A 22,243-nucleotide genomic window follows, 5' to 3' on the forward strand; every position below is an offset into this window, starting at 1 on the left:
CTAATGTTGTCGTTCTTGCTAGCTTCCATTTCTCAGAGATCCACGATTCTTCCTCTTTGCAGTCACGGAAGAATTCAAAAAGCTTCAAAGCATCTTCTAGCTGAGATTTTCTGAATCAAAGAAACAAACAGTATATCACAGTCAGAATTAGGATCCCATGGAGGCAATGGCAACATAATCAAAGAAGAATTTAGAAAATCCCAAATTTGAATGCCTTTAACTCCTCTTTGCCATAGATTCATTCATTCATGGAAGAAGACAAAGGAAACAAAATTACATTTCACTCTTCCTCTAGGAGGTGAGGAGATAATCACATGCTATTCAGACTTCACATAAAGCAAGTCACAATAAATGCTGAGAATGAAGCTATTCTTCATCTATGAAAGGGAGTGATCTCTTTCAGTCAACTGCAATCAAGACACTCAAGTTGCTTGTTATGTCTTTATAAATGGAGAAATTAAAAATTTCAAATGCTGGGAAGCTGCGTCTTCTGATTAGGGGAGCGGTTGGCCATCCTAATCAGGAAGAACAGAGCCATAAGCCCAGACCTACCGTGACTTGCTCACAGCTATAAGATTCTGATACAGCTGATGAAGCATCTGAACTTTCGCATAAAGCACTTCTGGTTTAACTGTGCTGTCCTTGCTGATTTCTGCTGTCCTCTGGGTGATGTGTGCCAATCTACCCTCATAGGAAGAGATCTGCGAGTCAACCAAGTCGTGCTTCTGCAGCAAATCTACGACTTCCAGAAGCTGCTTCCCACAGTCCTGGGAATTCACTAGTGCCTGCAAACAAAGTGAGAAACAAAAGTCATTGGCAGAGAATGCATCCAGGGACTCAATACAAAAAAAAAAAATCAGTGGAAAGGTTCCTGTTGACTCTTACAGCTTCTAAATGTAAAAGAATGCTGTCAGCTAGGTGAAGCTAAAAAGCCACCTAACTAGAGGAATCATACTTTTCTTTCAATTTAACAAGCTAAAGGCAACAATCCAGAATTTCTATCTACTGCAGTGCAAGTAACGGTCTCTTGAAATAAGCATCTGTTTTCACACCTAAGGTATTTCTGTTGATTAAGCACTCAAGGTCCCAGAATTTGTGGGCACAAGGAATAGCCCTTTGCTATATGCTCATCTGTAGGCAGTATTTAGAGAATTCTGCAATATCGCATTTTGACTGCAATGGCTTTTGGTTGAGAAACTTGCTTGCCTTTACTATCTAAATAATGAAAATAAGTAGTATTTAATTTGTGGCTGATGAAGGCACCAAGTGCTTAAAAGTCTCTTCTTTCTAATCATATCAATGATACAATTATCAATCCTATTGTATGATGTTATCTTTCCTTACCAACCTTATCCCATATCCTCAGGCTATCATGGTTCCAACAACATTATTATCATTAGGTGTTCTTTGCTTACTAAACTAGGACATAAAGACTCATAATTTATGGATAGCTCTTCTCTTTAATTTGAAATTCACGTCTTCATATAGCCTGTTGACTCTTTCAACTTAGGTACAAGGCAACTGTAGTCATAAGGATTTTTCTGTGTTTAAATAAGACAAGGCAAGACCAAAGGATGTATATACACTTCCTGCCGTTACAAAATCAATATGAAGCCAGTTATTTCCTATGCTAAAGAGAAGACTTTGGGCTCTGACACTCTGGTAACACTTGGAAATTCTTGCTAAAAGCAATCACTGTGCATTTACAGTGAAACTTTTCTCTCTCACAAGTTTAGATACCTGGAAGCCAGACATAAGCCTGGGCTAGTCTACACCTGTAAAAATCATTGGAGGTACTTCCAGAAGATAATTCAGAAGAATTATGTAGAATGGGAACAGGAGGCTGTTTTATTCCACTTTTGCTTTGACACTGCTAAATTTAAGTGAGATTATTTCCCATCTTTATTTTATTACATAACTTGAACCTGTAGTGCATTCCCTGAAATACCATATCTGGCTTTTGGATTAGGAAGAGCCCCTGTAGCAAAGCCTGGTTTTTTCTCATGTAGTTATCTGCAATAATGAACTGAAATGCACAGTTAGGCATCTAAGTAAAAATGGTGTATTTTTTCTATAGCTGATAGACTTATCTTCTGTTGGCACAAGGCAGTCCATGGAATATGGGGGCTTTTTTAGGGACACGCAGCAGTGTAAGCTGTGGGCTGTTTGAGAGGGCTCTACCTGCAGCTCTTTCAGCTCCTCTGTAATGGCATCGACGTCCCTCAGGAGACCCAGAATTTCCTGCATTGTACCCAGGGAGTGTTGTCGTCTTTGCAGCTGATCCAGAAGGTCCTGCCATTGCTTTGAAATGCTGTTTTGCCTACAAAGTAAGGGAGAGAAATGATGAATTTGGACCAAAGACTTTGAGGAGCACTGGGAGATTCTCAGTGCTTCCGGCTTTACAGGAGCTAAACAAACACACACGTACACATAGCTCTTGCCACTAGCACAAGAGGACAGGCCATGATCACAGAACAGGTCAAAGCAATGCTGTTACCTAATTAGTGTGATAATGGGGAGGAATTTTGACTAGCACATCAACTGTTGACTTTTTAAATTTAGACATTGTTTTTTATGGATCCTCATACCTGACATCCCAAATTGCTGTCATCTGATACAATGGAAAGGATTGGAAAAAAGAATTGGTCTTTAAATGGCTGCTTAATGTAAAAAATTAATCTAACCCACATAACGAGTCACAATCTGATCTCCTAAAGAGTTTGGTTTACTCTTTTATAACTGTACTACTTAGTTTTCCTACAGATCGCTGATTTTGTCCGAACTTAAAAAAGCACTGAAATACAAGAGAAGTTATTTGTGCAGCATTCTTAGCCATTCCCAAATCAGGCTATCAATATAGTATACATTGATATAATATATACTATATATGTAGTCATATATATATAAAATATAATCAGAGAAGTCATAATTTCTCAAGATTTGGTCTAAACTGGAGTCAGTCTGAGAAGATATTGTGCCTTAACCACTCTGTATCTCCCCAAACTACACACTGAAAAAGAAAATGTTGATTTGGAAAAAGATATATCCTTATAAGCATTTTTGATGGAAGATAGGATTTTTGGCAGAACAAGTATTTTCATATATAATGAAAATAGCTTAAAACTAATTTTCACCAGAAATCAGTCTGAGGGTTTGATCATTCAAGAAAAGGATTAAAATTTTAAAGATGATGAAGCATTTGTCTTATCTGCTGAAACTGTTCACAGGTAGAAAAAATTCCTGCCAGTTCTACTATGAGGAGCAGAGCTATGATTCATAGCTATAATAATTCATTTTCTTCCACCACACTACACAATTTCAGCTAATTTCAACCTCCACCACTACACAGTCTCATGACCATCACTCACTTCTTCACAATTTGATCTTTGCCATGATAGTTCTCCTGGCTGATGACTGTTGCCATTTCGTCCAGAGCTGTGAAGCGTTCCCTTCTGGGGAGTACATCTGCCACAATGGCTTCCAGCTTCTTACTGGCAGCTTCCATCCTGTCCGCGCTCTCTGGCCAGAAGTCTTGCTTCCCAATCACTTTCCTCATATCTTCCAAGTACGACTCACGCAGGGCTGCCTTCTTCAGGAACCTCTGTGCTAGCTGTTCCAGCCTTTCTAGCCTCAGCATCTCTTCCTGCAGTGCTTTTCCTCGGTTGTGCTCTGCCTTTTCCAGGATAATCCAGTGCTTTTCCACATCCTGCAGCATCTTCCCCTCTGGAGGCAAGTATGGCCGTTGGTTGTTGGCTCTCTGCTTGGTCCTGATGTTGAAAAGATGAGCTTCAATCACGCCCTTCTCTTGATATTTGGGGGGTTTCTCCACAGTGCGGAAGGTCTTGAAGTTGGCCATGAGCAGCCACATTTCCTGAAGAGAGTTGGGGAAATGACGGTCATCCAGTTCTGACACCTTCTGTTTAATCCATTTCAGGAGGTCAGAGACCATCTGCTCATATAGAAGCTTCAAGTCATCTATCTCCTTCAGGAAGAACACGATCTGTGATGGGAATATAAAGTTACAAGCCACATAAGAGGCAGAATAAAGCAAGGTGGGTGAACAGAAAACACCTTCATAAACCAAACTGAGGATTCAAATAGTTGAATTAGTGTCAGGAAAATAGTATTCAACAAGCAGGTGGCCACAGTCATCACATTTTTATACCAATGTGGTGATAGTTGTCACATCTGAGGCCAGGTGAAATCCTAGAATAACCTTCCATAAAGCATAGAAAATAATTACATATATATAATATATATATATATGAGACATTATATATAATGTCTCATTTCAGTTTTTATTTAAGAAAAGGTTAATTTTGGAATAAACAGCATGCATATGGAGACTGTAGCAGTTCCTGTGTGGGCTGACTAGAAAGCAAAAATCCCAAACTGAGGGTTCAGGTTTTTTGTTTCACAATGGAAAAAAACAGGGTTTGGCTTTTTTCCCCTTTCTCATTCCTAGAAACAAAACAATTCTACCCCATCTAATAAGCAATTACACTCTCTTAGCTTCAACACTTTAGGCTGCAGGAGACTGTCTGACAAGATTCAGGTTCTCTCACATGCCCACAGCAGACTGTGGACAAACAGTCCCTTCTCAAATCTCTTCTGTTGGAGCTGTTTTTCTGTATATAAATTATTAGACAATGCCTCATATCCAAGCAGAGGTTTGGTAAGGATGTTAACTCTGATTCAATACTAATTTTCCAAGTCCAGGACATTTGTCCATTTCATTTGCGGTCTAACCTGCCTTTATTTCAAGTTCAGGTAAACACTGGAGCAAACATTTAGAATTAAAGCCATGCTGTTAGAATAAAACCACCCTTTCTTTACATTTTACATTTTCTCCCCATCTTTGTCTTTTTACTTTATAATATATTTTTTCCTTGCTCTTAGTAGCCCTCCTGCAGACATCAGGTTTAATGCTGAACAATGTTGCCTGCCTCTGTCATTCCCCTGAGCCCGCCTGCTCCAAACAGGCAGATTAGTAAGGGAGATGGCACTGAGCAAAGACCCAGTGCCTGCAAGTGGTAATCTGCTTTCACCTACCAGAAAGAGCACTTGGCAATGGATAAGTGTCACAGTGCTGGAAGAGGAGTAAAACAGCACCAACCTTTAATGCAGGAAAAGCAGCCCGTGACATCAGGGCTCCCTTCTGTATTTTCTGCCATCGTACCCAGTTCTCGCTGAAAGATCCTAGCAAATGCATGGTCACCTCACATGGGAGGGGGAAAGGAGATTTACCTCCTCGGGCTGATTCTCTCTGCCATCCTGGTCACACACTTAGTCTGAACTCAAAGGCTTCCTTGACACATTCAGTCTTCCCTCCCCAATCCTATTAGTAAATTCAGAGCTGCCTATTTGAGGGGACTAAAGACATGAAGAGATTAACATCTGTTTAGTTCTCCTGAATGTTTGTGTGTGTCAGAAATGCAGGAGGACAGGAATGCAATATTAGAGGCAGGCTAAAAATAGAAAAGGAGGCAAAGAGAGAAAAATAAGCAGGTAAGTGGAAAGAGAGATATAAAATAAAAAATAAATATACCCATACAAAATAGAAAAAACAACCAAAAAAAGGACAGAGTAAGAAATTATCTTTCTGTTTTTTCCCGTAATATGAAAGTTACGGCCTATTTGATCCTTATAGTTCCTCTCATACATGCTTGGTAACTCAAGGACTATTTCAGGTTTATCAGAAGAAAAAGAATTTCTCCTGGCCAAAGTCCAGAGACTTACATGCATACCAGTCAAATCCTACTGCCCACTATCCTCACTGATGCCCAATCTTTGACTGAATTCCAAGTCCTGCTCTCATCTAATGCTTATCTTAAGAGAACATCACTGTTACTGAAACATGTTTCGGGATCATCTTGTTCTTGTCCCAGGCCACTTTGTTAGCTGAGCAAACCCTGCTTTGCAAAAGCTTTTCACCTTGTCATCAACAGGGTTGTCTTAGTTTGGATTTTTGTGCCTCCTGTTAAGCAATATATTCCCCCTCTTAAATGTACAGGCAGTTCTCTGAGTCCAGATGTTCATGTCGGACCTATCCTGGCTGTGCAGGTTTTCTGTAGACTGTTTTGTGGTTTTGACAAAACTGGAATAGGTTATCCTGAAGGTAGAAAAATTCTCTCTAAGGAAAGCAGCCCTCAGTGCTATCACAAAAATTCCTTCCATTTTCCATCAACAGGATGCAAGTAGTTTTTAATATAACTCATGATTATATGTGAGAAAAAAGAAATATGGAAACCGAAAAAAACCACATTTTTTTTAGCTTCAGGGTTTTTCCCTAGGAATTGTCCCTTTAGGTTTTTTCCAAGGAGTGTTTCCCCTTCTTTTGCACTCCCTCATTTTTTTTTAATGTCTTTTTTTTTTTTTTTTTTTTTTTTTTTTTTTGCATTTTGCACTTGGCTAAGGAGCTATAAAGAAAGGATAAGGATTTTCACAGGAAATAAAAATCCAAAGTAGTCTCATATAATAAGGGATCATCTTTTCTATTAAATCAGAAAATTGTTGACTAGATCTGCTTTTGCCTAACAGTAATCCTCCCAAGATTAATGAGATCTGTATGCTTCAAGCTGCCTTGGAACCACATCAGTTCTCAAACAGAAACTGTGAGGGATTCATTTTCAGTGAGATAAATGCAATCCCCTTTAGAGATCAGAGAGTCTACAGACACTTCTCAAGATTCAACTGACGATAAAAGGTCTTTCAAATGGCTGTACCATTTGATTCAGTTCAAATGATCCTGAAATTGAGCTTGCACAATCCCTGTACCCCCCTTTCCAACATAAATTTAGCTTTCTGTATTTAACTTTTAATTTCTGAAGATAGCAATGCACTCACTTTGGTAAGTCGCTTTTGTATTGTCTGTCCTTGTTTCAGTCTGGAGAAGTAGTGGTAATAGAATGACACATAAGTCATGATGGATCTCTCATCTGGGTGGGGTACTGCCACATCTTCAGCATCAAGCAGTTTGCTGATTCCTAGCTCTTTTTCAGCAACATTGAAGGCATTGTTCAGGTTTTTGATGGGCTGGTCCTGCCGCAGTGAGCTATAGTGGATAAGATCAGGCCTGGGCAAGGAGAAGAACAGGGTGTGGAGGGGAAGAAAGATTGATGTTTTCAGATTATAAACCATAAACTGTTTATTAGACTAAGGATTGTGACATTAACGCTGAAATTACTCTGCCTGACCCCTGAGCTTCATTTAAGAGATTCACCCCTGGCCTACATGAGAGGAAGAAAATTGTCCCTTATGATAGTGAAGTACCACTCCTGGCAAATCTCTGCCCTTCACTTATTTCTCCTATTCACTGATGGGTGAAAACAAAAGCTCGCTAGAGAGGCAATTCTGAAAAGAGAGGTGACTCCCAGCTGGGGAAGTTACAGGATGCCACCATGGCATCCTGCCAGAAGATGCAGCAAACTGTTGATGGGAGAAGAAATGTTCAAGGTTCTCCCAGGTGTTTCCCCTCTCCTGCCTCGGGCTGTTTTCTTCACACTTTTTCTAAGGGCCAGAGAAGGGAGAAAGAGAGAGACTGAGAGGCTGCTTACTCTGTTACAGTTGAAGCAGAAGGTGTACATGCTCACAAAGTTCATACAATAAAGCCAGTCTCATTTTAGAAAAAGAGCAATGGAAACATGACTGAGGGGCTAAGACCAAATAATGGGCAGCATTGTTCAGATGTGTGATATTTCCTTGGAAAATCAATTTTATGCCCAACAAAAGGAATTGCCAACAGGACCTTTTGGTCCTTCCTTCCTCAGAGAGAGAATATCCATTTAAGAAAGGAGAATCTTCAGTGAGAAACAGTTTCTTGAAAAATACTTGCAATTCAGACCCTGCAACAACTTGTGCCAGAGCTAGAAACAGCAACGAGGAATTCGCCCTGAACTGATCCATCAGATCTTACCTGTGAGCATGTATGAGTGCATTGAAGGCCAGCCCATCACTCCAGCTTTTGGAGAAGTCCTTCACATTCACATTGGAATAGCTGGCAGTTTTATGCTGACACCAGAGTAGTAAGGCTTCATTGGCAAATAGAACGTCAGCTCTGCCTCCAAATTCTTCCTGTGAAGAGAGCAGGGAAAAGAAAAATGAATGTGAACAATATATGGAAATAGCATCAGTGGGTTTATGCTTATATTCCCAAAGATCACTTTGTATTACTTCTGTCCTATTCACAAACCCCCTCAAAGTCATGACTTGCAGACTGAATCTGCCATGAAGGTAGAATGATTTAGCATGAAAGTAGAAGTTCTCTTAAAGTAAAAGTGAATTGAATGAACTCAGAAATCATAACATGAAATGCAGGTCTTTAAAGTTTTTAAATATTTCTCGTCTGCAAAGTTTGTAGAAATCAAGTGGAAAGCAAAGCTCTGTTCATTTGCTTGCTTAGCTGTGAACTAGAACTCAGAAACAAAATATAATGTATCCAGGTCTAATGTTAGAAATTAACAACTGATTTCGTAATACCTTCATAGGATCTTATCTTTCATGTACTTAAAGTATATGCTAAATAATTTTTAAAAAGAATACTTTTCTTCAGAGAAAGAGCAAAGGAGAAGCATGCAGTTCAAATCTAGAGAGAACTGTCGTCACAGATACCTTTTTCTGGAGTCAAAAGTCAGTAAAATTTTGTGGAGGAGAGTGAAGGAACAAGAATATCCTTTCTGTCTCCAAGTTATTGTTTTCTATCTCTTTGAGAAACTATAAAATGGATTCAATTGCTTTTAGAAATTGCTGGATGAGTAACTGGGTAATATTATAAGACCTGCATGATCAAAATGGGTGGGAAACATCACCAAGATGGTCCTTGCTGGCCTGAAACTCTACAAAGTCTCTGAAATACTCTAATCAGGCAAAAAGCCAGTGACCCTGGTTTACCTTATCAAGTTTGATAGATGAAATCTGAAATCGAAGTATAATGATCCAGATAAGTCCCAGGATTAAGGTTCTGTCACCATCTACGATATTCTCAGGACCAATCACTTTTACTTGTACCTGCTAATAAAACAATATCCATTCAGCATAAAAGTACTCATGTCCAGGTCTCTGATGGAGGTATCTGTGTAACACGCTGTTACTGAAGAGGGTGTCCAGGCTGTTTTCTTAAGGAAACTGGTTTTACGTGATCTCTTCATTTATCTATATACCTACGAGCTCCCATGTTCACACCCTAGCTCTGACATGCAACAAGGATGAGTTTCAGCAAAAGCCAGGCAAAGGGATGGTGGTCTCAAGGATTTAAAGTTCCTATAAGGGTTTTGAAAACCCGTTGTTAAGGAGAGGAAAGAAACACAAGTCAGTGCTCCTTCCCTCCAAAGGAGTGATGGCAGGACAAACTCAGAGACCATCTCCTCTGTCTGGTCCCCATCCATCTAGTCAGCATGTAGTTCTTGGGCTCACCAAACAGTACAAACATCCTACTAAACAAGGGACGGATGCCTTCTCCACTATTACTTGAGCAGCAGGCAGGGCTGTAGTGTATGCTGACAAGGCAATAACTCTTCAAAAAGTCTGAGCATGCTATACTGGCTCCTGCTAGCTGCAGGATCCCCTCTCTGGAGGCTGGACTCGTGTGACAAATGCATGTGACAAGGGACAGTCGGCTGGTGCACGTACCACTGGGCTTTACATGGTGAGTACCCTTAGCAGGTATGTGGCAAGTGGAGCCCTGTGCTGTATTGCATTTGTTTTGTAATCAGCAAAAATCCAGGCATCGTATACTTTCCCACATCTGCTGCTATGAAACCCCTCTACTCCTTTGGAATTCATAGCAGAGTTTTGTGTGATGATTTTCCAGAGAGGTCTACAATAAATTGTTTGCTTGGAAAAGAAAATAGATTACATACTAACTTGCAACTGAAATGAGGATGTACAACTAGATAAATAAAACCACGGCAATGACTTGCTGAACCTGTTAGAATCAGAGCTCTAAAAATCTCCATTATTATAACAGATAGCTTCACGTTTGCCTAATGATGTTTAGTCTCCCCCAACACCTGATAGATATAAAAAGATATAGAAATGCAGCATGTTTTCATTGAGGTGTGACTTGTTTTGGGGGAACATTAGCTGTTTATAAGTCATGTTACTCGAATAATAAAGAAATTCAAGTCTGATGACTTTTTTCTTTTACTAAAACCCCTGGCCTGTTTTCAAAGAACATCTTACTGTGTATTAGAGGGGGAAATCATGAGCATAATACTATCATTACTTAGTAACATACTTAAGCTATTGTTATCTCTAACATTGATATTAACTTACCTTGGATTTCAGAAACGTGATAGCTTTGCTGTTGTTCTCTAGAAAATGCACTCTCATCTTTCCCCGGTTTGGTGTGGGCAAAGCTTCTCCAGAGAGGAGCTCCAGGAGTTGCATGAGAAAGATGCCATCCTTCAAGTCTATGTAAATATCTTCTATCTCAACCTTCACCTGCAAAGGCCAGTCAGACAATACAGATTCTGGCTGAACGTCCAGCCCACAGAACCCTCTACTTCTAATACTAACCAAAACACATTCTTGCTGTTTCACTGAGTCTTCTGTATATCAGTGCACAGGTATGAAAAGTGATTGATCTCAATTCACAAAAAATGGATTTGCAGGAGGACTGACATCATTTATGAAAACAGGCTGAAGTAGAACACACCCCGCCCCCTCAACTGGCAAAGAAAGAAAAAAGCAGGAGATTTTTGAAAAATATTAAAAAATTCAGCATTTTCAAAACCAAACATTTTGGAAGTGCTGGCATTTTTTATTTCAGTTCAAATTAATCTTTTCAACTTTTTATTCTAAGCAATGCATTTAATTTAAAAACTGAGCTGATGATCCTATTCAGCGACTCAGTTTTTACTCCATAGTCTCAAAGTCTGTTACATCCTGCTTAGACCTGCACTACCACCCAAAGTCTCCATATTTTTAGACAGAGTCTCACACTAAGCAAAAGATTAAGATCTTTCCAAAAATGTATTTAATTTCTGCCAGTAGTGAGGTCACCCAGTGCTTAGGTAATATGACAGGACATGGTGTGTACTCTGACCTAACAAGAACTTGCCTTGGGTGTTTCCTTTTGGCCTTGTGCCACTAGCCATCAAGAAGTGACATTAAAACCATACCACACACCCAACAATAATTTACTGTGATTTTGAAATCACAGTAAATAATCTTTTTGTCTTCAGAAAAAAAAATAAATCTGAAGCAGTAGCTTTTTCAAATCAGAGAATAGTTACATGTAGGGGGAAAAAAGGACAAGTAGCAGACAAGCAATTTTTCATTCCTGACCAATTGTTAAACTGATTAACAGGTTAACAGGTCTTTTCTCCAGAGAAAGAAGAAAACACTGGAAGTGTAAAAGCAACTCAGAAAGACTTTAAGTCTGTACTGTGTGTGGAATAAGAATGTACAACTTCCTCTGACTGACCATCCCATGAAAAGCTCCCTGTTTAGTTGTCAACTTTATTTCTTTTTGCATATTAAATAAACTTAAAATTCTGCCTACAGTGTATCACCATAAAAAAGTTAGTGTTATATTCTGTGACGCTTCTGTAAATGAAGAATAGTTCCATTTAAATTTGTAAAGAGACAGACTTCATATACCTGTTTTATGGCTCACCCAGCAATAGTTTTAATAGCTTTATTGCATCATTCTTCTCATAAAGATACCAATGACAGATTGCTTAACAAATTCAATCCAATAGCATCCTTAGTGCTAGACCTGACATAGTCAACAGTGCAACTGAGAATACTGCAGTGTCCTGTCGAATCATAGAATCATTTAGGTTGGAAAAGACCTTTAAGATCATCAAGTCCAACCATTAACCTAACCCTGCCACTGTAGCGTGATCCAACCACGTTAAAATGTGTTGAAAAGCTGAGATTACATTGCTGAGAAGACCTAGATAAGCTGTCAGTCTCTGCACCATTTCTTAACGTATATGGTTTGGAAAGCTCTCACAGGCTTTTTTTTTGCCATGCTTTTATGATACAAGAACAAGTACTGTACAGGAAGTTAAGACTGACATTTTAATCTTTGAATTGGAAGGTGGTTTTGAAATGAGAAAGCATATATATTTATCTGTAGCTAAACAGAAATAATTTCCTACACCATAAAAACCTAACTTTCTGCAGGTTGCAAAATCAGAACGTGTTTTGCAGTTCTTCTCTCACATGAAGAAAAATAAATTTTAAAGTTTGTTGTGCTCTGAGGCTGCCTTTGCACCAATCACCAAACGTTACACTGAAAAAAAATGTGTCTAGTACTGAAACTTCATATAATAGTGATGAGCTAAAACAGAACCAAAAGGCCTGGTCCTGCTTGGTGTTGCCAAGGTCCATTTTCATTAATATCAACTACAGACTCTAGAAAAGGGAATTGGTTTTCAATGATGTAATTCCCTACTATGTGTGACACAGCTACATAATTTGTGCCTGCAATGAGCTTATCTGCAGTAAGTCTGGAGACTTTTGGAGTATGTTGGAGTTACCTTGCACACATAAATCAACTGCACTCTAGCTCTGAAGCTTTTTGGAAGTCTGAGACTTACTGAAAACAAACTGGTCTGTACTTGCATGGTAGTATGTCTGAAATTGCTAGACTTAAGGCAACTTTTTCAAAGCCATTGAGCAGCAACTCAAGCTGGACTGATCAGGGAAAGCAGAGAATCTTTAATTTTGGCCAGTCAATTAAGAATTGAGCGTTGCTTGGGGAAATCCAGACATTTGCAGATACTTTAGTTGCAAATAAAGATCTTCCTCTGAGATAATCACCAAGATACAGTGGACATCACAATATGACTGGGTTGTAAGTCTACAAAAGCGAACCCTGATTTCAGGGAAGACTGGTAACATGGACAATGGAGACAGATGTAAGGTAAAAGATACAGGCTGAAGCACTCCGGTTAGTCAGTCTTCCTTGCTTGCATATATGTGTAATGACAAAGCTCAGGAAAAATATGTAAAAAATAACATAAAAAAAAAAATACAGTGGGTGAAATAAATAAAATAAAACACACACAAAAAAATTCCCCAAATTGAAGGAGCTACTTACATTATTCCTGAAGAAGACATTGTTCATCCAGTTGGTGAAGGTTTTCTTTTGCATGGACATACGCTGCTCCTGCAGCTTTTTGATATGACCTGTTTCATATTCAGTACCCATGGTTACCTAGGAAGTCAGAAACTCCAGTGAGGTGCTCAGTGCTGAAGAGATCTGCCCGGTCAGCTACAAAAATCAGTAACATGCCCAGTATATGTAGGGAACCCAGCCCCAACAGGTACAAGATTCAATACCACACCCAGTATAATACCTTAATTTCCTTTTACTTGTACTTTGCACTTTAATTTCACTCGACTTTTAACTTACTTGAGTTCTCCCTTTTAAAATGCATCTCTAGTTTCAGGAAGAAACTGACATGTATCTATGCAGCTTTACTTTCTTTCTTTCACTCTCTCCTCAGTCACTTGATCTCATGAGCACCATGACCTGAAAGCCACCAATAACTTCCTTGCGTGTGCTGGAAGCACATGACAGAGAACTGTCAGAAAGGGGGATCTGCAAACCACTTCCAACACAGTGTTTGGAAGTGTGCTATGTTCTCTGAGGACTGGTTGAGATGCTGCTGTGGCTTTTAGACCACAGTATTTCCAACAGAAATCAAACAGCTGCTTAGAAAGGAAATGGAACCAACTTGGTTTTTTCCTCTCATGAGCTCAGTTTTTGCATATCTGTCACTGTAAGGCTGGTGACACAGGTTCATTATCACACAGACAAGGTCCCGGGTTGGGAGTCGGAAAGCGCTATTCCTCTTCCCCAGGCTGTCACACACTTGTCTGCCTCATCCATATCAGTGAAAAATCAGGCTTGGAATTCATCACAGCACCTGAGCTGAACATTCAGGAAGATCAGAAAGCAGTAATATTCCCTTTAGTCTGTGGCACAACAAACTGCATTTCAGCTCAGCCGAACAACTCTTTTGGAGTCATTTGGCTTATGGTGTAAATCTGTAACAGCAGTGACCTTGTTGTTATGAAGTCAAGAGAATCACTTAAAAAAAAAAAAAAATATCAGTGTAAGATCCATAGCTACAGAATTCTTCAGTGACCAAACAACATCTGCTTGGACTACTGCCATAATTATAAGTATTACCTGGATATCAGCCTAGCTGTGAAACCAAGAAACCTGTTGCAATGGTGGAAGAGGAGAGAGGTGTCTGCTGCTGTCAAGCCACTGCAAAGAGAGCAGGGAATGAAAAATAAAAAAAACTGTCAAACTGCGGAGGTGCGGAGCAGGGTGACCTGCTTCCCAAATATTCTGTGTCTGTTTTGTGAAGGCCCAGTTTGAGCTATTCTGTACTCTATGCCCTTTTAATTCATAAAACAAAATACTGACACCTTCCCCCACCCCCCGCTATCTGTCCTAGTATAAGACGACAGCAATAGGGAACTAGCAACAGCAGCCACTGCAAATGGGAAGTTGCTTGCCTGATAGTTTTCCATGCTCTAATAAATATAAAGAATTTTGACATTTTACAAGATTAAAAGGTGTGGGAAGCACAGAAGCAATGATTAGTTACTACTTTTTTTTTTTTTTTAAGCTGTTTCTTAACCCCCAGTGCTTGACTTCTGCAAAACAGGGACAGCATTGAAGCCTGACAGTTCAGCCACAGCACAGGGAAGAATCACAACCATAGATGAAAACCTTATGAAAGGAAGAATTTAGCAAAGTTTGAAATGGAACTATAAAGAAGATCCTCATAATATTCTATGATCTTTTGGGCTAGTTCAGCACTGACTATTTTCTCCAACTGGAGAGCAGATATTCAAAGAATTGCCTCTCCCTGCCAGAGGTGTGAAATTAACTCACTCCCAAGTGATGGACCCATATAGTTAATCCATATCATAATGTCATTTCTGAATTTCCCAAATGATTCTCAGAATGTCCACAGGCTCCTTTCTAAAAAGGGTTGTTAGCCAAGCATTGCAGCCACCCCGAACAATGAGCAAACTGATTTCATTTAGGTGCAAAGGGAGCTTATTTGCTGAGCTACTGCCACACACAACGGCTCACCTGTTTTATTAAATTAAGTTAGAAATGCTCGCTGCATTGGTAGATGGATTACCCGAAGACAGATCTGTAATAGTTTATCTGCATTTTCAGGATGCAAAGGCAGTGCTAAGAGCCAAATCTGGCTACAATGATACATTACAGAAAAAAGATGAAAGAACATTAAAAAAAAATGGACTTACTCAGGTTTGGAGGAACTCCATTCTGACACTCAGCAGTTGGTCATTCTGGAGAATGACTTTCAGTTGTAGATCCACTCCTATTCCTATGTTCGGCTCGCTGTTTTCATGCAAAGCGACCTTTGAATTCAGGAATAGAGACCAAGTGTTTATGATCTACCTATGAACCTTTCATCTGATCTGAAGGAAATAACCCATCAGAACACAATGAGTAAAGGTTGTCACAGGCCTTGTCTGATTCTAATGCTCAAAAGTAAGCATGAACTTCATCAAAATTGCAATAAAGCAGTGAAAGAAGTCATCCACCATGCTGATGCTTTGGTAAAGACCATCTTTCCCAATTTCACTGAAAGCTCTGACTGACCACAGGCTGCTTTTCTAAAGAAATTCTTACCTGGGAAATTGAACCCAACAATGGATTCTGAAAATGAAAGCACAGCAGATGGTACAAAGATCAGAGCAATTCCCAAGTGGTTAAATTGGGATACAGCAAACTAGAAGGTGAACCTGTGAAGTGTTAGGAATTTGCCAGTCTCTGCTTTGAGGAAGCTCATGTGCACAGATACCTGCTGCTGGCAAGGCAAACTGGGACCAAGTACCAGCTGCAGCAGTGCCAGCTGCTTCCAAAATTTACCACTGATGGACAAAAGGGAAAATAATTCTGGGAATTTATATAGCAGCGAGTCCTTTCTGTCACTTACACGGTTGCACAAGCACAGAACACATTGACCTGGCATCATTGCCGGGAACCAGAGCTAGAATCACTGCTGGAAAACAGGCAGGCATCTGAAATCAGAAGCTGTAAGTGAAGATGTCCAGCTCAGAGATGAGGTAAGGGAATAGTGGTCTTTTTCCTTCTGGCAAGTGTAGTTTAGTTAACATCCAAAAGCAATGGGAGAAAACACATGAGAAGAAATGAACATCTCGCCCAAAACTCAGTACAGATAAAACTTGATCAACAAAATCTGTATCTTCATACACACTCTAGAGAAATGTCATACATAGTGTCACATAAGACAGCTAATAATAAAAAATTGAATACTGTGTTACAGGTATTGCTCAAAATACTCCCTCCAAATTCCTGGACTTTTGTTCACCAGCCAGCTCATACGATGTAATTCTTAATGACTATTAAATGGAAATAGGATGTCAGGAGGAAAGGGATATAAATTCAGCAACTGCTTACATCTCTTCTCTAAGCTCATTGCCTCGTTATACTTCCACTCTTCTCTTCTCTGTCTTGCTTTTAGTTATACCTACGGTCTTATAAGGGTAGGATTATAGGCTGTTGGCTTAAATCTGGTACAGGTTGGCTAGGTTCTGTGTGTGTTGAGAAAATGTCCTTGGCTCCTGTCAAATAGAATGCAGAGGACCAGGAGGTGAACTGGTCCTTGATACAGGCATTTCTCCCTATTGCAAGTTAATTATTATCTAAAGGATTAAAGGTGTGAAACACTGGCTTTGCTTTTTATGATTATACAAGGCAGTCAAAGATCTGGTATAAAATTTCACTAAATTCTGAATATCTATCTCCATTTGTAGTATCTATCTACGGTTCAGACTTAAAATGGTGGACATTTATGTGACACTGATAAATAAAGATATTTCCTCAGTTATTTATATCCTAACAAGGTAAGAGGAAGGGCACAAAACACACACATTTGTGTGCAGTTTCCTGGAGGAACCAGGAAAAAAAAAAATCACCCCTCCAGGCTGATTATAGGCCCTCTTACTGCCTTTGCAGAGAAGGGGAGCCTTGCCACCAAACTCAAGAAGAAGGGCCCCAGAAGCACCATCCCCTTGCCCCATTTTCAGTCTGAAGTGGTTTTCCATGGTGACAGCAGCATTCTCTTATTTCTTAAAAGGACCCTGATGTGGGACTCCCTTCCGCAAAGTAGCAGCCACATAAGACATGTTAGGTTTTTTTAGCAGCCTTTCTTACCTGCCCACAGTCTTGTTCTGCTTAAGATGTAAACAGAGGCTGGGGAGATCAAACAGACCTCAATGACCAAGCAGCCTGGCTTGCAGCCCCAAAGCTCCTCTGCGCCCAACCCTTCCCCCACTGCTCTTCCACTCCTGGCAACGCCACATAAAACAGAGGGATGTGACACTTACTTTCTACTTATTAGAAATTTTATTTGGATTTCTTTTTTTCCAAAATATAGTTATCTTCCTCCTCCCACAACACGTATGCAAATTCCCAGCTTCTCTCTAAGATGGGAAGAAATGTTTAGCCCCCCTGTCGCAAAGAGTATAAAAGCAGCAGTCACAGGACCGGCAGAGGGTTGCAGATGTGGAGTTTGCTGCTCCCATCCCTGACCTGAGCAAGGGCTGGTCAGCGGGAGCTTTCTCAGGGCAGCAGAGGCCTGGTCATGTGGAGGCTCCCCTGGGCCCACTCTCCAGGCGGCAGCGCTGGCTTCCTCCTGTGTCATTGCCCTCGCCCACCAGCATGGAGGAGTCTGCCAGAGGGGAATACCTGTACACAGGCAGGTGCAGATGCCCTCACGTGCCAAAGTGTCCCCACTTCATCCGTTCACAGCTGACAGTCCTGTAATTACATGAGCCCTTCAACTGTACCAAGCTATGACATCCATGCTCTCAGCTGCCACTGAGCAAAGCCAGCTCCGATATAAAAGCCCATACTCATGCCTGCTCTTAGAGAGGACTGAGTTTATTCACATGGCTCCGATGACAGATTTGGCACAGCTCGTCATCCTCCATTACACATGCTTTGGATACACACACTCCTGAAGGGACGTGAAAATCCTGTCTGATCTCTGCTAAGGAGAAGGTTCCCCAAATCTCAAAGGAAATAAGTATGTTAAGTGCAAACATGTGCATGACAGCTCAGCCCTCTACCCCCCACTGTGTCTCCAGCCATGTTGTTTCCACATGTAAGAGTCTCAAAACAACAAATATCTGGGCCTTGACCCTGTGGAGTAGGAAGGCAGCCCCCTCATAGGGCCATGGTCTTGCAGGCCGCTGCATTTAAGGAAGCACAGAAACTAACCTGCCGCCTGAGGCCAGCAGTCCGGGTCCCACAGGTAGCCCTCCCCTCTGCCACCCTCCCCAGCTCCAGGAAACAGCTGATGTTCCATTTCACCAAGGCAGTGTGGGCACAGGTGAGGTAAACCACGGTCCCAGAATATTTCTTAACCATATCTTGGGTTACAGCAAATCTTAGACCTCATTGTGGCACAGAGGAGCTACGCTTTGGATACTGAGAACACTAGAGAGCAGCAGGCAGTAATTATTGCAAGAAACTGTTTGCTCATTTGGGATACTACGGCTGAAGAAGACTTGAGGAATTAGTTCAAAGCAGCTTAGGAGAGGCATGGAGACCTCTAGCCATCAGCCTGCACCAATTCCCTGCTTTCACAGGCCTCTCGGCTGAACTTTGTCCCTAAATAGCCAAATACTTTCCTTGGCTTCTCTCCCCGAGGGGCTCCAGCTCACACCCCCCAGGCAGACCCCCCCTCTGCCCGCCACATACCTGCCTTCCCAGCGCCGCTGTCAGCAGCCACCCCAGGGTGCTACCAGCCCACAGACAGGGGCGCCCCGGCAGATGAAGCCCCAGCTCCTCTGAAAGCTGAGCTCTGCCTGGGAGGATTTAAACCGGCATCCTGGGATGCTGGGTTGTTGTAAGCCTCAGCCTTCCCATGCTCTAGTCTAAACTAGAAGTTGCTTTTCTCTTTGAATAGTTGGCTAGCGGCAACATGACATCAACAGGGAGCAGAATTCAAGCAGAACAGTTGAATTACGTCATCCAAAGGAACTGGAGCCCCTCACTGCATTTGAAAAAGAGGACAGCTTAAAGCTAAATCAGATGGATTTATTTTTCCTGGCACGAAGAAGTTCAGTCATCTTTTTGAAACAGAAAATACACGTTTGCTTGTTTAGTCATGAATTAAAGACATTTTCTGCTTGGAGCTGTTTATATTATCTTGACATTTTCTTTCTGTTTCTGAACATCAAACAGTTAACGTAAGAGCTTCAAAGGCTTTGCAGGATGAATGCATGGGACAGAGAACTGTATTTCTCTTTCCATTTCATACAAACACAGATAAAGGGTTTCAAGCAGCAGAATATCCTTAATATTGTGGACATTATACTGAAAATGGGCCTCAAATTGCTACATTGGCAATGCCAGATCTAACTAGTGTATTTATATCATATGGATCAGATTTTTTTTCATTTTTAGTCATCGCTACTAAGGAAGATCACTGCACAAGGGCAAAACTACTTCTCCTTTACAACTGTATTTTAGGAGGTTATTTATATGCTGGTGTGCTAAAGCACTTAGCTCTATTTATCTCTACGAAACAAAATTGTGAGGCTTGCATACAGATTGGCTCCCAGCACCCTTAGTGCCAGAGCATTGCACCCTACCCACAGGGATGGTGTCCACCACGGTGTGCTCTCAGGTTTTGGTGCCCCGTTGTCCCACATCAGCAGATTACAGATTAAAGTCACAGCTCTCTCCCAGCCCAGACTTCCCAGTTTCATTGTGAAGGCAACCCAGTCACATGGAATGATTGAAGGTAGTTGGCAAAAGACAGAGCATTGTATAAACACTTAACATTAAGAGTGCAAATTTTAGCAGACAAGAGGTAAGACAGGGTAGTGCAAAATGAAGAAAAATTGCAATTACTCTCCATTGTAGGCTAAAATTGCCAAGCCCTGACCTTACTGGTTATAGTTACTGTGTTGGTTCATTTCTTACTTCCAGACTAGTCATGAAATTAATGCATTGAGAAAAACCACAGAATAATCTGAAATAGGAAATCACTAAGCATGAGCAGCATCTTTCATCAGTTCCTTGTTTAAAATGTTTAAAAAAAAGATAATCATACATAGAAATCTTATGGTGCATCTGAAATACACCATCCGGTGAGAGATCCACACCATCCATGTAAAATCAGCTACTTTCATTACAGTGAAATCTTCAGAGCTCCAGGATGAAGTAGAATATGGGATGCCGAGCTAGCCACACCTTGGAAAGATCACGGAGAAGCTACATCTCAGAGAAAAGAATAGGTGGGAGAATAAGCTAGACTTGGCATTAACAAGTTTCCAGTATTCACTGGACCAGAAGGCAACTGAGAGTCCATGGTCTATCACCAGGTACAAATCTGTGTTGGCATAAAGTCCTGTGGGGAAAGGAACCCATCTCAACACCATGGTTTGCACAAAAGATCTTTTCCTCTCAGAGGTCAGCAAAGCTGTATAGACACAGGACTTCTGAATATATTTGTGAAAAACGTGTATACCTCCTCCTGACTGTGTTTTGGTCACAACAGGTGTTTGCTGGGTTTAGGCACGTGTTCTCTTGGATCAGAGAAGCTCAGAATAAAGTAGTGTCTGCTCAAAAGCCCTTACAAATACACCAAACATGGGGGTGAGTAACGAGGTTTAGGAGAAACTAAATGGTATGGTAGGCATAAATAGAAACAGTTCACAATTTAAGGGTGCCAAATATTAGAATTAACAATTACTGCAAAACTTACAGTTGAACTGGTAGTGTAGACATTCATCCGCTTTTCCTGTTGTCCGAATATAAACCATGGATTAGAGCAGAACATCTAACGAAGAAGCGTGCTGCAAATTTGTCAAAGTCTGAAATGTCTTATATGTGGAGTATGTAAAACACCATTCTACTAAAAAGAAAAAAACAAGCAAAACCCAAACCCCCACTTGAAACTTCAGCATCTCCAAACTATTTCTGACTCCTATAAGGAACAGTTCAAACAAGCCACTGCAAGTCAATAGCAGCATAGCCTCCAGGAACCCACAACATACTGTTTGCATGTGAAACACTTGCTTTCATGTGACATATGGCCTGACCATCATGAGCACAACAGCCTAGCTTGCTAACACTGCTACATAGCAACTCAAATGTGCTAGCAGCAGGAGCAATAGCATCCTGGTGGCACAGATGTATCTTTGGAGATGCATCATGTAAGTTGTGTGTATATGGGAGAAGGGCAGGAGGAATTAATTTAAGCACAATATTAATATGAATGTTGTATTGATATAAATGGTTATTTATAGGTAGTAGGTAGCACAGTGTGAAAGATGCCCTTTTATTTTTTGGGACAAACATTTCAATAAAGTACTTTTTGCTAAACTGCTATTTAATCTACTCTTATTTTTCAAGGTTAGTACCCCCACTGAAGTTAAAAGAAGTGCCTCTCAGCTCAAGTTTCAAGCTCTCAAAACCTTTGTGTATGGATTGATTTATCTTCCACACTTGGAAATTTCCATACTTAGACATTAAGAAACTCCAAAATTACATTCTGCTATAAAAAGCTAATTATGGAGAGGTGCTGGAGGGTGGTTTTTATTTCCCCTTTTTAAATACAAATTTAATTCTGGAGTCAAGCCTTGGCACGGGCAGTAATTTCAGCAAAAAGTCAAGGACACAGAAGAGAAATAGCCATAGCCTATTATGGATACATAAACCGAGGTGGGAAAACAAGCACCTTGCCAAATAGCCATTATGCCTAGGAGCCTTGAGTAGCAGGATTACCAAATTCTAGTCACTGAAAGATTACCTTCCAGAAAGCAGCTTACAAAAGAAAAACTCAGGTAATTCAATATTAGTTTATTAAATCAGCAATTTTTATCACCACCTTCTAAAAATGATTACAAAGCATATTAAAATATATTACAGTATCTGCGAGGAATTTATTGTGTAATAAAAGTGCAACAATCATGAACTTACAACTTTGTTTGCCTAGCTGGACAAACTGAAGCACACTGCACAGATCAAACCTTCCCTCAAAATTAGAGTGCCTCTGAAGTGAAAATACAGTATTTAACAATAATATTAGAAAATGTGAGCACGTGTAGTAGAAAACAAAGTTCATGTTCATTCTTTCAGTGCTAAGTTACACATACCCATCAAGCCATACACTTCAAACTCTCCTTGAATTCCAACAATATAAAGAGCCACCAAAGTGAGTGCAGGTTGTGAAGGGAAGGAAGTGAGAAGGAG

At 40.5% G+C, this 22,243-nt stretch overlaps 1 protein-coding gene across 1 annotated transcript in view; it reads right to left on the bottom strand.

Moving 5' to 3' along the window:
• SPTBN5 (spectrin beta, non-erythrocytic 5) overlaps nt 1–15,366 on the bottom strand; it is a 97,485-nt gene extending 82,119 nt beyond the window's left edge. Inside the window, 11 exon segments of the mRNA XM_035895746.1 lie at nt 2–110; nt 553–785; nt 2,182–2,320; nt 3,369–4,000; nt 6,847–7,075; nt 7,916–8,073; nt 8,890–9,009; nt 10,273–10,440; nt 13,052–13,168; nt 14,150–14,230; nt 15,250–15,366. Of these exon segments, the coding sequence (XP_035751639.1) occupies nt 2–110; nt 553–785; nt 2,182–2,320; nt 3,369–4,000; nt 6,847–7,075; nt 7,916–8,073; nt 8,890–9,009; nt 10,273–10,440; nt 13,052–13,162 (1,899 nt within the window). The 5' untranslated portion in view covers nt 13,163–13,168; nt 14,150–14,230; nt 15,250–15,366.
• Nucleotides 15,367–22,243: the final 6,877 nt, after the last annotated feature.

Source organism: Egretta garzetta, unplaced genomic scaffold (genome assembly GCF_000687185.1).
Source record: "Egretta garzetta isolate BGI_Z169 unplaced genomic scaffold, ASM68718v1 scaffold526, whole genome shotgun sequence".
Lineage (NCBI taxonomy): Eukaryota > Metazoa > Chordata > Aves > Pelecaniformes > Ardeidae > Egretta > Egretta garzetta.